The 17,120-nt window shown below is 33.2% G+C and overlaps 1 protein-coding gene across 1 annotated transcript; it reads right to left on the bottom strand.

Moving 5' to 3' along the window:
• Positions 1–259: 259 nt before the first annotated feature.
• LOC134687809 (uncharacterized) lies at positions 260–9,337 on the bottom strand. Its single transcript, XM_063548265.1, has 2 exons — positions 8,917–9,337; positions 260–669 (listed from the first exon to the last, which is right to left on the bottom strand). Exons 1-2 carry the CDS (start codon positions 9,335–9,337, stop codon positions 260–262), a joined length of 831 nt encoding a protein of 276 aa, XP_063404335.1.
• Between the last annotated feature and the right edge of the window lie 7,783 nt (positions 9,338–17,120).

Here is a 17,120-nt window from a genome sequence, read left to right as displayed (position 1 = left end):
TATCAACAAATTCAATTATTTTTGACTTTATAACACATATTGGACAGTATACAATAGTTTTACACATTGAGTTAATTTGCATGTATTCCAGGATTGCCACTTTTTATTTGAATTGTCAAAACCAACAGACTTGCAGCGTTGCATACTTGTTTAAAATATGTTCTTGCTAATTGAAAAGCTCCACTTAATAGCTAGAAATTTGTTCAAGTTCAATAAAAAGCTACAAATCAAACCAGTTCTTCGCCATGCCATTCTTAGTTTATGTGATCCTATATCCAGAAAATGTAATGTATTTATTACTGCTACTATAGATTGTATAACCTGTATCACTCTCGATATGTACTTTGTCTCCTTTCTGTAGATTAAGTACAACATCAAATGTTCCTGTCTTATAACCATCCCCACTAAGATAACTTCTTGTTATCCGCACTCCATTGTGATAAAGATCCAATCCAAGACTTTTTCCATCAGTTGACATAACAACAGCAGTCAAGTGATAAAGACCTGGGTGTGGAGCTTCAAATATCCCAGTAATTGGTTCATATCCATTCCCTACATTGGTCCATGTTCCATCAAATATCACTTTTTCACGGGATGACAATGTTTGTGAACTTGAACCGTAAGCTGAGAAAGCAACTGTTTCTCTTTTCGCCAACATCTTGTTGAAATCTGAATATTAAAGGAAATATGAAGTTGTTTTAATTGTGTTGTAAGAAAAACAATAAGAAAAAGAAATGTGTATTTATTATTTTTTTTTTTTTTTATACGACCGCAAAAATTAAAATTTTCGTCATATATTGCTATCACGTTGGCGTCGTCGTCGGCATCGTCCAAATACTTACAGTTTGGGGATAAGGGGCCCAAAGGGTCCAAAACTAAACTTTGTTTTATTTCATCAAAAAATGAATAATTGGGGTTATTTGATATGCCGAATCCAACTGTGTAATGTAGATTCTTAATTTTTGGTCCCGTTTTCAAATTGGTCTACATTAAGGTCAAAAAGGTCAAAAATTAAACTTAGTTTGATTTTAACAAAAATTGAATCCTTGGGGTTCTTTGATATACTGAATCTAAAAATGTACTAAGATTTTTGATTATTTGCCCAGTTTTCAAGTTGGCCCAGATCAAGGTCCAAAATTAAACTTTGTTTGATTTCATCAAATATTGAAGAATTGGGGTTCTTTGATATGCCAAATCTAACTGTGTATGTTGATTCCTTATTTTTGGTCCCTGTAGTGTACGTGCTCAAGGCACCTTGGAATAAACATACGACTTTATGGTTACATGGTTTAATATAAACTAACTAGCATCTACAGCAATACACATGATTTTATAACAAACATTAAAGATCATTAAGGAGAAATACATATCGTGGGAATCTAAGATAAAGTCATAACTCATGTCACTGCATCCGGTGATGCATACAGTTATAGTACCGACAGCTGATTAACGTAAACAAACTTGAACTGATAAATATCAACAATGTAAATACTACATTCCTCTTGTCCTTGGATTGATAATTATATCATTGAAAGATTAATTTCCAAAATAAACGCTAAGCGAAATTAAGAACTTATTTGATCTAAAGAAATTGTCTGTAAAATGTGTGAAAATAATCTAATGAAACCCTACATGATTATACTAAATATTTACAGTCTATAGCGAACATTTACAGTTTTAGTTCATCACAAAATCTTTAAAACGTTCTGGTAACTTTTGATTACGTTTTGGTCTTGACGGTATCAATGAATCCTCACGAAGGTTAACTTCTGGATCTGTATGTTCATTTTCATTTGTGTCTTCAATATCAGTGTCAATGTTTTCGTTCACCAAAGTTTCTTCTTCGTTTATTTGTCCGTTAAACTTTTTAACAAATGAACTGTTTCTTTGGGAAATGGCTCCTTCATTGTTCTTTAAGGAGGTAGACCTAGGTTAAGGGAAATAACTCTTAAAATCATCAGTACGTTTGTGTCAGCCATTTTCATAAATATGTTCTAAGCTTCTAGGATACATAGATTATTTTCAATCTGTTTCAGGTAAATGCTTAAAATACATTTATAAAACTTGACTATTACAAACTCATCACTGAATTAAAGAGTTATCTCCCTGGACCAAGGTCTACCCCCTTAAGGTAAGACGAGATCCTTCTCTCTTTACAACATACTACAGATCGTGTTCGAATGATGTTGACAGTTTGTTGGTTTTAGTCTGTTTTTGTAACACTATATCTCCAACGTCAATGTCTGATTCTCGCGTTTTTCTTTTCTGATCGGCATATATTTTTCCCTTTTCTTTCATTTCAAAGTCTTTTCTTCGCGTATCTGCGTCATCTTTTTCATTCTCCGCATTAATTTCGGGTAGTTTTGTACGAATTTTCCTATTGAATAGGAGTTCTGCAGGACTTTTCCCAGTAGTACTATGCGGAGTACTGCGGTAGGCTAATAGAAATTTCGGAATTTCTTTTCTCCAGTCTCGATTTTCGGTATTAGCTGTTCGAAATGCTTTAAGTAAAGTTCTGTTTTGTCGTTCAACTTCACCATTGGCTTGAGGCCAATATGGTGTGCTTCTGTTATGTTTGACACCGTTTTCGCTCAAATAATTATAGAATTCCTTTGATGTGAATTGGGGTCCATTGTCCGTTTTCAAAGATATCGGAATTCCGTGATGAGAAAACATCATATCAAGCGAACGTATAATTTTATCGGTTGTTACTGACTTAAGTATCGCTACCTCTTGCCACCTGGAGTAATAATCCACTACGACAAACACATATTCGCCCGTTTGAAATGGTCCCATAAGATCGGCACACAAGTCTTGCCACGGTCCGTCTGGCAGCTGTGTTCTTTTTATAGGTTCTTGTTTCGGCACGGGTCCTACGACTTGGCATGCTCTGCACGATTTTACTAGATTTTCAGCATCTTGATCAATTCCTGGCCACCATACTTTTTCACGTAGTCTTAATTTTGTTTTAACAATACCTTGATGACCCACGTGTGCTAATTGTAAGGTTTGTTTTCTAAGTTTATCAGGTATAACGATTCTTGAACCCTTTAGAAGTACACCATTGACAACTGATAACTCTTCTCGGAAACGGAAAAGATCGTTTGACTTTGAATTTTTCCCATTCAAAATCTGTTTGATGTCTTTATCCAAATGTGCTGAATCTTTAATCATTTTAAATGTCATCGCGTTCGGAACTGCGTTTTTCGCTACGAAATATGCATACTCCTCTGCGATATTTCTTCCAGTAGTCTCATCTCGAACCTGCGATAATCTGGAAAGGCAGTCTGCTGCATTTTGCGGTCCTGGTTTATACTTGACATTAAACGTATAAGGCTGTAACCGCATCGCCCATCTTTCAATACGTGCTGGTGGTTTAGATTTCGGGGAATAGATAACCTCTAACGGTTTGTGGTCGGTTACTGAAATAAATTCCTTCCCATACAAGTATAAATGAAACCGTTCACATCCCCATACAACAGCAAGGGCTTCGCGCTCAGTTTGCGAATACCGTTGTTCGACATCGGTCAGTGTTCTACTCGCAAAAGTAACAGGTCTAAAGTTCCCATCACTTTGTTTCTGGCTCAAAATAGCTCCAAGTCCTACAGGGCTTGCATCTACTATTACGTGTGTTTCTGCTATACTGTTATAATATGCTAGCGTTTTTGCACTTGCTAACAACCTTTTCAGTTAATCAAACGCGTCTTGGTGTCTACTTGACCATATCCATTTAGTTTTTGCTCTCGTTAGCTCTCGGAGAGGTGCTGAAACTGTTGAGAAATCTGGTATATAGCGACCACAATAATTTACAAGTCCTATGAAACTTCTCACCTCTGATGCGGTTTTCGGATTTCTCGCACTTGTTACGGCTTCGACTTTGGACTTTTCTGGACTAATTCCTTTTGCTGAAAGTACATGTCCCATAAATGTCATTTTGTCCATATTGAACCTACATTTGTCTTTATTAAGTCTTAGTCCCTTTTCGCGCATTCGGTCCAAAACTTTCTTCAAACGCTCGTCATGTTCCTCTTGAGTGCATCCGTATACAATTATATCATCTGATATGTTTCGTTGTCCGACACAACCTTCTAAAGCCATTTTTATGCATTGTTGGTACATTTCTGGTGCACACGATATTCCGAACATTAATCGCTTATAACAAAATAATCCAATATGAGTAGTGAATGTGGTTATATTTCTGGATTCGGGTTCCAGTTCTACTTGATGAAAACCCATCCTTAAATCAATTTTAGAATACACATTAGCTCCGTTTAGCTCTTGTAAAATTTCATCCACTGTAGGAATTGGGTGTCTCGAACGTTTTACGGCTTCATTAGCTCGCCTCTTATCAACACAAATTCTAATTTCCGAGTTACATTTCGGAACTACTACTAACGGTGACACCCATTCTGTCGGACCTTCAACACGCTCAATTACATCCATTTCTTCTAACTCGCATACTTTCTCTTCCACAGATTTTCGAATATTAAACGGTAATCTCCGAGTTGGTTGTGCAATTGGTTTCACATTTTTATCTATATAAATTTTCAATTGGTAATCCTTCAATTTACCTAATCCACAAAATAAATCAGAATATTGTGACCTTATATCACCTTGTGTATTGATCATATTTACAGACGGACCGATCAATAAAATGCCTAATTCACTTGCTGTACTACGACCCAGCAGGGGTGTATGATTACCTTCAATTACCATGAAATCGGCTTTAACACACTTTCTTGATTCTTCACATGTTATATCAGATCTAATCTTGCTATTGATCATTTACGGATTAATAGCTCCGTATGCATATAACTGCTTCTGAATAGGAATTTTATTGACACCACATTTCTTTAATTTGCTCATTATTTCACTATTTATAATATTACACGTAGCTCCGGAATCAACTAAGAATGGAATAACAACATCTCCTATTTTCAAAGTAATCCTTTTTTTCGGAGGAACGATCAATCGCGAATACATATTCTTCTGAATCGTCGGAACTTTCTTCTTCCATGTATCTTACTTTTTCCTTCTTGTAAAACGTTCCTTGTTCCTTTGTTGTCTTCTGGCTCTTGCATTTCTTTGCAAAGTGTCCCTTCTTGCCACATTTGTGACACGTCTTATCCATGGCAACTGTACATTCTCTAGCTATATGCCCCGTACGGCCACATCGATGACACTCGATATCTTTTCTTTTAGAGTGATTATTATAGTCATGTCTCTGGTGTCTCGCTGGATTAAAGTCGCGTTTAACTTGAACTCTGTTTATGTGAACTTCCTCAAATTGTGCGGAATGCTGATCTGCTGCTTCACTTGCTCTCGCTATGTCTTTTACTTTTCAAGTGTCAAATCCTTTTCACGCAAAAGTCGGCGTCTTTATTTTGCAGAATAACACATATCAACAACCTGGTCTCGAATGGCATCGTTAAGCATTATTCCAAAATCACAAGTTTTTGCTAAGTTTTTAAGTCTTGTTACGTAATTGTCAATTGACTCGTTTTCGTTCTGCTTACATTTACGAAATACGTGTCTTTCTACCGGCTGATTTTTCTTCGGAAGAAAATATTGGTCGAACTTTGCAACGGCATCTTCAAATGTATCTCCTGTTTCAGTGAATGTCTCAAAAATGTCTTGTGCATCTTGTCCAATTAAATGTAAAAGTAAGGCTCGTTTCTGTGCTCCCTCGGATACACCAGATGCGGTCATATAATATTCGAAACTTTTCTTCCATTTTGTCCATCTTTGCGAAAGTGAAGATTGTTCTCCGTTACAATCAAAAGATTGCACAGTTGGTAAATCCAGTAATTTTGCCATAATAATTTCGTAATCACGTTCACCGAATAAGATATCTAAACAATAATTCCCGGATTCTAAATCCATTTAAAAAAATGCATTTTCCTCGTCGCCAAATTGTATTGTACGCGCTCAAGGCACCTTGAAATAAACATACGACTTTATGGTTACATGGTTTAATATAAACTAACTAGCATCTACAGCAATACACATGATTGTATAACAAGCATTAAAGATCATTAAGGAGAAATACATATCGTGGGAATCTAAGATAAAGTCATAACTCATGTCACTGCATCCGGTGATGCATACAGTTATAGTACCGACAGCTGATTAACGTAAACAAACTTGAACTGATAAATATCAACAATGTAAATACTACAGTCCCATTTTCAAATTGGTCTTCATTAAGGTCCAAAGGGTAAAAAATTAAACTAAGTTTGATTTAAACAAAAATTGAATTCTTGGGCTTCTTTGATATGCTATGCTGTATCTAAACATGTTCTTAGATTTTTGATTATGGGCCCAGTTTTCAAGTTGGTCCAAATCAGGATTCAAAATTATTATATTAACCCTTACCATGCGGTGACCGTCATTTGACGGGCGGACCCTAATAACCGTTATTTGGCTCCAATGGCGTTCCATACTTTTAGAAGTCCACTTTATGAAACTTATTTTAAAAGTTATGCATGTTCTGTCAACCTGAGGCTATCCATATTCACGTTTCTCATGTATAAGTAGCATTTTGAGCACAAATACGGACTTGGAAAATTAAAATTGGCTAAAACTCGGTTTTCTGGAGGGGTAGGCTTCACATCTGTATCTTACACAAGAAGTTCAGAGGCACAAAACTGGCAAAGATAGTGCAAACCAACGGCCATATAACTACTGATCATTATTATTATTGAAATACGCATAGGAAACAACTACTTCCGGTTTTGGTTCCATTCGAAGTCAAAAATCGGCAAAAATCGTGAAATTCGGCATTTTGGGTCCAAATGACCTTCTGTAGACTGCTGAATCAAGATCAGATTCACTCCGACCTAACAACTGTTGGGGTCAATTTGTTCACTAGGGTCAACTCTACACGCAGGCTACATCTGGATACCTTAACCAGCAACCTGGGTCTACTGGGTCAAGAGAAGGGGTGAAAAATCGGCAAAATTGACGCTTTTTGCACCTGATGACCCACTTTGGGGCAAATTCCCGCTACAAAATTCCGCCTGCTCAACCCGACCACCCCACCCCGTGATCACCTATATTAGATTTAAAGAAATCAATATGCTACAGCAACAGGGCTAAGCTCATTTGCATATAATTTGCATATTTTTGCAAATAAACGAAAATTAGACATTTTCTAAAAACAATTCCGCATGGTAAGGGTTAAGTATTGTGCAATAGCAAGAAATTTTCAATTGCACAGTATTCAGCAATAACATGAAATCTTCAATTGTACTGTATTGTGCAACAGCAAGAAATTTTCAATTGCACAGAATAGTTCAATAGCAAGAAATCTTCAATTGACAGTATTGCGCAATAACAAGAAATATCTAATTGCACAATATTGTGCAATAGCAATCAATTTTCAATTGGAGTTATCTTTCTTTGTCCAGAATAGATATGTGTGCAATAGCAAGATATTTTCAATATTTTTTGAAAATTTGAGTTATCTTTCTTTGTCCAGAATAGTAGTAGAATCAACTTAAATCATTGTTTTATACAATATACATTGTATTTTCACTTTTACTACCAACTGATAAATTAAAAAAATCTTTACCATTTAGTGATTACAAGCATTTTTTTTTACATTTTAATATTTTATGAAGTATTTAAATGAGCAGTTATTGTTGCAAACTACTTTAGAAATTTCATTAGACCACATTCATTCTGTGTCAGAAACCTATGCTGTGTCAACTATTTAATCACAATCCAAATTTAGAGCTGAATCCAGCTTGAATGATGTGTCCATACTTTCCCCAACCGTTTAGGGTTCAACCTCTGCGGTCGTATAAAGCTGCGCCCTGCGGAGCATCTGGTTAAATATTTCATAACATAATAACGTAATCGGTCTATAACTAAAATTTTGTGATTAAATTACTCATATATTTTGTTTTTTTGTAATGAATTTTTGTTTGTTTGTTGAGCTTTTTTTTGTTTTGCTTATGGTTTTCTACGTCTTTTAAACAGCAAGACAAAAATAAAACTATTCCTTAATAATTCAGCAATAATAATCCTATTTACACATCTATAAATACTTGAGTTGGATTGGTCCAATTCCTGTTTTCCCCTGGATTTACATTTCGATAAACCTTGTTTCCGAAACTTCTTTCGTGACCTTCGCTGTAATCTTTTGATGCTCAATACACATGCATGCAGGAATCCCGGGATTTTCAGTAAATTGAGATTGAAAAACATAACGGTTGTTCCTATTCTAATGCATATTAGCTACACCTCTTGAAAATGTGTTTCATCGTTGTAATTCTCAAGCCAGATATTTGCGATTTTAATTGATATTTTTGTGTGTGATATTTTAATAACCATCAAATGCAATTGACAGGTCGAATCTAGGGTGTTAGACGCCATATTGCCATATATTGTTTCCATGACATAAATTCGCTCAGATCATTCATGAAATCTTCGCAAAATTTTATTTCAATTTAAATTTATACATTTTCAAATCTTTAATGCATTATTTAAGAATTTTTTTATAGATGTACTAGACTACAAACAGCTGTTATGCATTTGTTATTCAATTTCAATTTGCTGAAAATGCCAAGATCACTACACCAATTTGTATCGTTCATGAATAGTGACAAAATTCTAACTGACCGATCCGTTTCAAGATTTTTTTATATATGCAAATTATATCATTTACGTTATTGAAGAAGAAAAAAAGGAATTACTTGAATTCTGAAAGATAATATAGTGATTTTATCATTGTATTAATTGGTATATTAAAGATTATGATATTATTTGATGCATGTTGCTATGTGCGTGTCATATATTCACTATGAAAAATTTCATAAACAAAAATCATTAAATAAATTATTATCATTCCGTCAATGATTTTAAGTTAATGGAAGCAAAGTATTAACTAAATTCATCTGAAATGAACTTTACCTTTCTGTTGTTGTAAAATTAATTCCTGCAATGTCTTATTAGATTGAACCATGAAGTTTTTCACAATTGCATCAGATGACGTATTAAACCGTTTGTGTTCTTCGTGTGAATCACGCTGCATTGATACCATTTTTCTTTCCCGTTCCTTTTCAGCTTCACTTAATGTCTGACTTTTCAAAGACAAAGAATCAAAGAAAGAGTCCATCTTTTCTCCATATAATTTTGTTTCGTTGTTAGATTGAGTTTTAAAGTTATTGATAATTTCCAGGTAAGAATCATTAATTCTTGTTTCAATCTTAAGTTGCTTATTGAGCATTGTTTCTGTTAAAGTTTCCGTTTCTTTCTCAATTTCGTCCATTCTTTTCAATTTCGTAGACATTGACCTTTCCATCATTTTTATATTTTCCTCGAAAAGTTCCATTTTATGCTCCAATCGTACCAGTTTTTCCAGAACTTTTTCTTCAAAATGAAATTTTGAACAGGTCAGCAAAGTTTCGGACTCCGAACTAATTGAAATTGTTAATGTCGTTATAACTGACAAACATAAAGCAAACAGTCGAAAGACAATCATATTGGCTTCTTCTTAAAAAGTATATGATCTAAATAGAAAAGTTACTGTAATATATACATGATGCAAAAAAGATTTAAACTATATCTTTCCTATCAGTTTTTCTGATCTAAAAGAACTCCTGGTAATTTGTTTATCTTGTTGTATAGATTGTTAACTGCATGCAACTAACAGAATGTTGGTATACCGTATTCATGTTTTCATGCATACTGTTTGAATTTGTGTGAATACTTTTCTAAACTTTTATGAACCATGCAGAACAATTATTAAAGAAGTTAGAGAAAACCTTTTTTTCTCTTCAATACTAAATTTTCTTTTAAATTTTAAATTACTAAGGAAAATATGATTTATAGATCACAAACAAAATTAAGCCGTTTTGTCATATTTAAAAACCGTCATTAATTTCATGCTCGTGTTTTGAAGTCTTTTTTAAGTATTAAAAATATGTTATGTTTTCTGTTCAATTTTAAAAAATTGTGAAATATATAAATTATTTTCAAAGCTAAGTAAATTTACAAACACATTACACGATTCTTATACATACACAAACATGTGAAACATGAAGCTGCAAACTATTTGACTACTCTAGCAACAAAGAAATCCTCACTAAATTACATATACATGTACATGTTTGTAGAAAAAAAGAGAAAACTAGTTAACAAATTTGCAAGAAAATGCGTAGAAAACGAAAAATAACAAACACACGTACGCATTGTTAGAATGAGAAGTCAAGTCACTATTTAATCTGTATTGAAGTAAAAACAACTGTGCAATGTGTGCATTCTTTAAGCTAAGACAATGTCGAGTTAGGCATCTACTTTTTGACATTTCCAAAAATAATTTAGTTTCGTAAATTTGCATGCTGATCACTTAAATTGCATATGAATTAAAAACATAAAAAAACAAAATCTGAAAAATAAAATCCCGGAAATATCTGCATCGCATTAATTAGCAAAATAGTAATAAGACATTGAACGCTTGCCACATGTTTTGGATTTACGTCAAAATCATCATAACTGGAAAGTCACATTTGTTGAAAAAAAAATATACAAGCATGTTGAATCTAATTGGTTGTATATTTTGTTACGTCTTTAAAAAAGTAATAGACTTGATACGTGTGTTCTTTCATTGCATCACATCTATTTTTTTTAACTAGTATGTTTCTGATTCTACAATAAAAAAAATCTTTAGAATAGTTAAACTTGAAAGGACTTATTAAGTAAGTTTTGAAATTTGAAGCACCAAAGTAAAAGTTTACCTGCAAAATCTGATTGATTATAACAAAAGGTAAGGTTATGTGTTCGGAGTAAACATTTGATAACGTCAAGCCTTCACTGGTTTTGTCTTCAAGATATTGAGAAATGAATACGCTATTATGAATTGTAACAACTTGTCTAATAGAATGAATGCAGCTGTTATATGATTAAATTGATGCAAATATAGCAGCCCCCTGTAGAGTTGTATGCTCCTGTAAAACAAAGAATGTTGGTATAATTATATTTAACAAAAGGAATGAATTTCAAATAAGTCAGACAACGAAGTTCAAGGCAATATACGAAAAACTAAACTATAACTTATTTTCACAACACATAAAAACATAATCTACATAACGATAAAAATTCTTTCAAATTCCATCAAATAATTAAAGATAAAACTATCGAGAACTTTTAAACGAACGGAATCTATTTACAACAAATAATGTGTAATCTTGAAACCGAAATGATTTTACTTAAAAAGTTCACCAAAATGTATCATAATTGAATTAATTTTCCTTTTACAAAAGTAAAGATGATTTTGAAGGGGACAACTCTCCGTTAAGATAACAGAAGGGGCTAACAAAGATTCCAACAGAAAAACGACAAAAACATATTCACAAGTGCACACAGAAACATTGATATACCGAAAGATAAAAACCATAAAAATTTGGGGTAATTTGGGTTCTCCGAAAAAGTAGGCACAGCATGTGTCATCAGACGCACCTGTCGTGTCGTCAAATTTGAAAAGAAAACCTCCGTCGATAAGTAACATTAACCTTTCCACATTATGAACTTCTTAAAAAAGGGAAAAGCAATTCTTGAACCCGGGACCTCTGAAAGGGGAGGTTCTTTTGATTAGAAAACATCCACTGTGATTGAAAAAAGATGATGTTATAACAAATGTATAATAAATATTTAATTGTGTGAAGATGCATGCATAAGTAAATAAAAGGACTGTTTGAGTTTAGTTAGAAAATATTAAATAGAAAAGTGTATATATGATAGTACTAACTTAAATTGAGTAGAATACTTCTAGTACAATTCGGCATTCCAACATCTACTAGTAGGCTTGAATTTGAACTCGAATATTTCGTATATTTAGGGCGTTGATTTGATTTTCCCTTTTTGTATTTTTCAGTTTTGTCATCCCGAGGCTTCTTAAATTCACTATATGGTATGTGCTTTGATCATTGTCGAATACTTTTTCTTGTTTTTGGTTAATGGCGAAAAGTAATTGCATTAGTATTTATACCACATCTTCTACTTTTATTTAAAAAAGACTACGATGATTGTTATACCACTTCTTGTTGAAATGTAAGCACCGATTTATTCTTTGAGTTAAATTGCATGTATTCCAGAATTGTCACTTACTTTTGGAAGTGTCAAAACCAACAATTCGTATAAAAGGATGAAATGTGTATAAACGAATAAAAATCTGCACCATTCCCTTCTTAGTCTATGTGATCCTATATCCAGAAAATGTAACGTATCTACTACTGTTACTAACGATTGTTTAAATTTGATTACTCTCGATATGTACTTTGTCTCCCTTCTGTAGATTAATAGTTATCGAAGGTACCAGGTTTATATCTTAATACGTCAGACGCGCGTTTCGTCTACATAAGACTCATCAGTGACGCTCAAATCACTGATGAGTCTTATTTAGACGAAGTTATAAAGCCAAACAAGTACAAAGTCAAAAAGGATTGAGGACCCAAACTTCCCAAAAGTTGTGCCAAATACGGCTAAGGTATAATCTCTTCCTGGAATGAGAAAATCCTTATTTTTGTCGAATATTCAAAGTTTTGTAACAGTAAATTTATCAAAATAACCATCAAGTTGATATTCGTGTCAATACCGAAGTACTGACTACTGGGCTGGTGATACCCTCGAGGACAAAATGTCCACCAGCAGTGGCATCGACCCAGTGGTGTGATTAGTTATCAAAGGTACCAGGATTATAATCTAATATACCAGACGCGAGTTTCGTCTTCATAAGACACATCAGCAACGCTCAGTTCAAAATAGTTATAAAGCCAAACAAAGTTGAAGAGCATTTAGGACACAAAATTCCAAACGTTGTAATAAACATCAAATGTTCCTGTCTTATAACCATCGCCAGTAAGATAACTTCTTGTAATCCGCACTCCGTTGTGAGAAAGATTCAATTCAAGTCTGTTGCCATTAGTTGACATAACAACAGCAGTCAAATGATAAAGAACTGGATTTGGAGCTTTAAATACCCCAATACTTCGTTCATATCCCTTCCCGACATTGGTCCATACTCCATCAAAAATCACTATTTCACCGTTTGAAAATGTTTGTGCTGAGAAAGCAACTGTACCTCTTTTTTCCAACATTTCCTTAATCTCTGGAAAAGTGAAATATGATTTTTGTTTTAATTGCATGATGTGAAGATAAATAAATAGGACAGTAAAAAAATGAATTCTTTTAGTTAAGTTTAAACATATTTTATTCCCTTAAATATGCAAAAGGGATGAGTCACAAGTTAAATGAAGTCTATCCTGGTGAACTTACTTTAAATAAAGCTAATACTAACAATGACCACTGCCCTTTCCTCGATCTTGATATCTATATCACTAACGGAAAGCTGAATACTAAAATTTATGATAAAAGGGATGATTTTTCATTTCCTGTCGTTAATTATCCGTTTTTAGATGGTGACGTTCCCTTGTCACCATCTTACGGTGTTTATATATCTCAACTTGTACGCTTTGCTCGTGTATTTAACAATGGTTTAGATTTTAACAGAGAAATTTATGTATTACTGAAAAATTATTACACCAGGGTTTTCGATATCACAAACTAGTCAAAACATTTACTTAATTTTATCATCGGTATAAAGACATCATTCGAGAATATAGCTCAACATGCAGACTTCTTATACGTTCAGGTATTTCACATCCAATTGTATATGGAAATATTCTTTATAAAGCACAAAGGTGTCAGTATTCACCTCATAAACTTACAAAACCTTTGAATAGACTTATTAAGAAGGGATATAACTACGATACTGTTGTCAAGTCATTAAAGATTGCATATTTTGGCGTTAATATTGAGTCACTGATAAGGTCTTTGTGTCGGAACTAAACACATTTATTTTAAAAACAGTTGTTGGCATGACACGGGTTATGTTCTTCTCATATATGTTATGATGGTATGAAACTAAACCCCTAATGGGAAGGATTGTGCATGATGTTCATATGATGAAATCATAATCTTTCAGTCAGTTTAATTGAAGTCTGGAGCTGGCATGTCAGTTAACTGCTAGTAGTCTGTTGTTATATATGTATTATTGTCATTTTGTTTATTTTCTTTGGTTACATCTTCTGACATCAGACTCGGACTTCTCTTGAACTGAATTTTAATGTGCGTATTGTTATGCGTTTACTTTTCTACATTGGTAAGAGGTATAGGGGGAGGGTTGAGATCTCACAAACATGTTTAACCCCGCCGGATTTTTGCGCCTGTCCCTAGTCAGGAGCCTCTGGCCTTTGTTAGTCTTGTATTATTTTAATTTTAGTTTCTTGTGTACAATTTGAAAATTAGTATGGCGTTCATTATCACTGAACTAGTATATATTTGTTTAGGGGCCAGCTGAAAGACGCCTCCGGGTGCGGGAATTTCTCGCTACATTGAAGACCTGTTTGTGACCTTCTGCTGTTGTTTTTTTATTTGGTAGGGTTGTTGTTTCTTTGACATCTTTTTTTCTTTTTATTCTCTTCACGTACTAAATTGACACATCGATCACTAAATTAGAAAATAAAAAGGATATCCAAGGGTAGAGAAATTAAAAACCAAAAGTCAAAGATATAGTTAGAGAATTTCATGACATAAGAAACCAAGATAAACAAAGAACTTTACTTACTAGTAATTCCTGACTTTTTAAAGACAAAGAATTCAACAAAGAGTACATCTTTTCTCCAAAAAAAATTGTTTCTTTGTGTGATTGAGTTTTAAAGTTATCACACTTTCCGGGTAAGAATCATTAATTCTCGTTTCAATATGAAGTTGTTTATCAAACATTGTTTCTGTTAACGTTTTCGTTTTCTTCGATTTCGTCCATTTTTTTCAATTTCTTTGACATTGAACTTTCCATGACTTTCATCTTTTCATCGAAAAGTTCCATTTTATACTCCAATCGAACAAGTTTTTAGAGAACATTTTTTTCAAAATGGAAATTTTGAACAGGTCAGCAATGATTCGGAATCCGTTCCAGTCGAACTTGTCCATGTCGTAATCATTGATAAGCTCAAAGAAAATATTCGTAAATAAAACATTGTCGGTGCTCCTTACAATAAATATAGTACAATGCACAAAATAATTGAAAGAATAAAATTTGAACCAAGCATTGTAATTATGTAATAAACTTTCTTTCAGTACTTGCTTCTAGTATATAATTATAAAAACTGTTTCTCATGATTGTATCAATTATCTGCTAATATTGTGCACTTTCTGCTAATAATGTGCACATACTGCTATTATGCTTTTACATGATAGACAAATTTTCTAACTTACTATGATATTGAGCATTAATATATGTTTGCGGCAATAAGAGAAATTAGTAATCAGGCTTAAATATTAGACAATAGGCTCACGTCTAGGCAGTAAATATATTGCCTAAATGATTTTAGGCATTAGTCTTAATTCCTCGAAAGTATGTCTAGACATTAATGGTGATGCCTAAAACTAATATGAGAATAAATAAAAAGAAATGTATTCAAAGTCAGAATACATTTGGTAAAAAATTAAATTTTATTTACCTAAAATAAAATCATAAGAAAAATATTGATTTAAGAATGATTGAAAAACCTCTTAAAAATATATTTTAACTCGTTGGATATTTGACTCATTTGCAACCATACCACATCTCTTTACTTTGACAGAGAGTTGTGTTGGTTTTTTTTAATTATCCCTTGATGTTGAGATATGTCAAAGACGATTGCAAAAATTTAAGTTTGTAGCAATCTCGTCGGTTGATCTGTCAATACTTTTGTGTAGAGCAGAATACCTTTGTATATCATATATGGACTAATTTAATTCGAATGGACAATTTAATCAATTTAATGTGCCCTATCCATGCAATAAGCAGTAAAATATTATTTTTTGACGCACCAATCTACTCTGTTTATTTATTGGCTTCCACACAATACATAAATAAGCCCGTTAGTTATCTCGTTTGAATGATTATGCATGGTCATTTCGGTGCCTTCTATTGCTGACTATGCGGAATGGGCTTTGCTCATTGTTGAATGCCGTACGGTTACCTATTTTCAATACCACAAAAATATATTTATTTAATAATAAACAGTCACACTGATTATAGACATATGACTTCGAATATGTATATGTAGTTAAGGTGTCGGTAAAACGTTTTCAGAATACCATTACCTCTTTCTCTACGAATATTGTGTCATACATTTAATTTATATTATTGATGCTTGTTTCTTTTCATTTGTTTACGAAGAGTTGGTTTTTTCTTTCATTATTTAACGTGCAACTGCATTTACTCTACTTTAATTTCAACTTCACGCAAATGCAAGAAAATGCATCACCAAAATATTCCATAAAGATATGTGGTGCATTCCAGTAGAATGTATTATCAAAACCAGGTAAAAATATGTTTGCAACCATCTGCTCATTTTCAACAAAACTAACAAGTAGATTAAGTGTTCGCTATAGATGTTTGTTAACGTCAAGACGTACCTGGTCCTGCCAACAAATTTAAAGAAATGAAGAGGCTATGATGAATTTGTAATAACAACTTACCTTATACATGTATAATAGAGATGTTGTGTTGCTAAATTAATTATCATTTTGAACCATCCTGTATATACGCTAAAAAAAAACACCCACAGAAGCAATATTGTTCAAGCTCATTTAAAAGTGTCATAGGGAACTGAAACATCATTTTAGCAAAAAATACAAAAAGCCTGATCACTTTTAAAACCCATAGAAGATGACGTCACAATTTGACAAAGTTAAACTACTTGACAGGAAACACCACAACACTAGAGCTCAGCTTGATTGAACTCGTCTGAAAATATTAAGGTTCACTAGTAATTGACACTTGTCTTGAATTACAAGGGGCACTTCCGGGGCACTTTGTAACCCTAAGATTTACGAGGAGTTTGTGTTTTTGCCTCTCCTTTATATTTGAACAGAATATGATAGAACGTTTAATTTAAAGTCGGGTTTACATGAACTCTGTATAGCTTTTTTTTGTCAACACTAATAACAATAACAACACAACATTTGGTATCGTGTTACCTAAATACATATAAAAACACACATGAGACAAACAAAGTCAGCTTTATTTCATAAACAAAATATTCATATGTTAAACCATAGCACAAGCA

Source organism: Mytilus trossulus, chromosome 10 (genome assembly GCF_036588685.1).
Source record: "Mytilus trossulus isolate FHL-02 chromosome 10, PNRI_Mtr1.1.1.hap1, whole genome shotgun sequence".
Classification (NCBI taxonomy): domain Eukaryota; kingdom Metazoa; phylum Mollusca; class Bivalvia; order Mytilida; family Mytilidae; genus Mytilus; species Mytilus trossulus.
The sequence above is the reverse complement of the archived record's forward strand: the minus strand, read 5'-3'. Positions and strand labels throughout refer to the sequence as shown.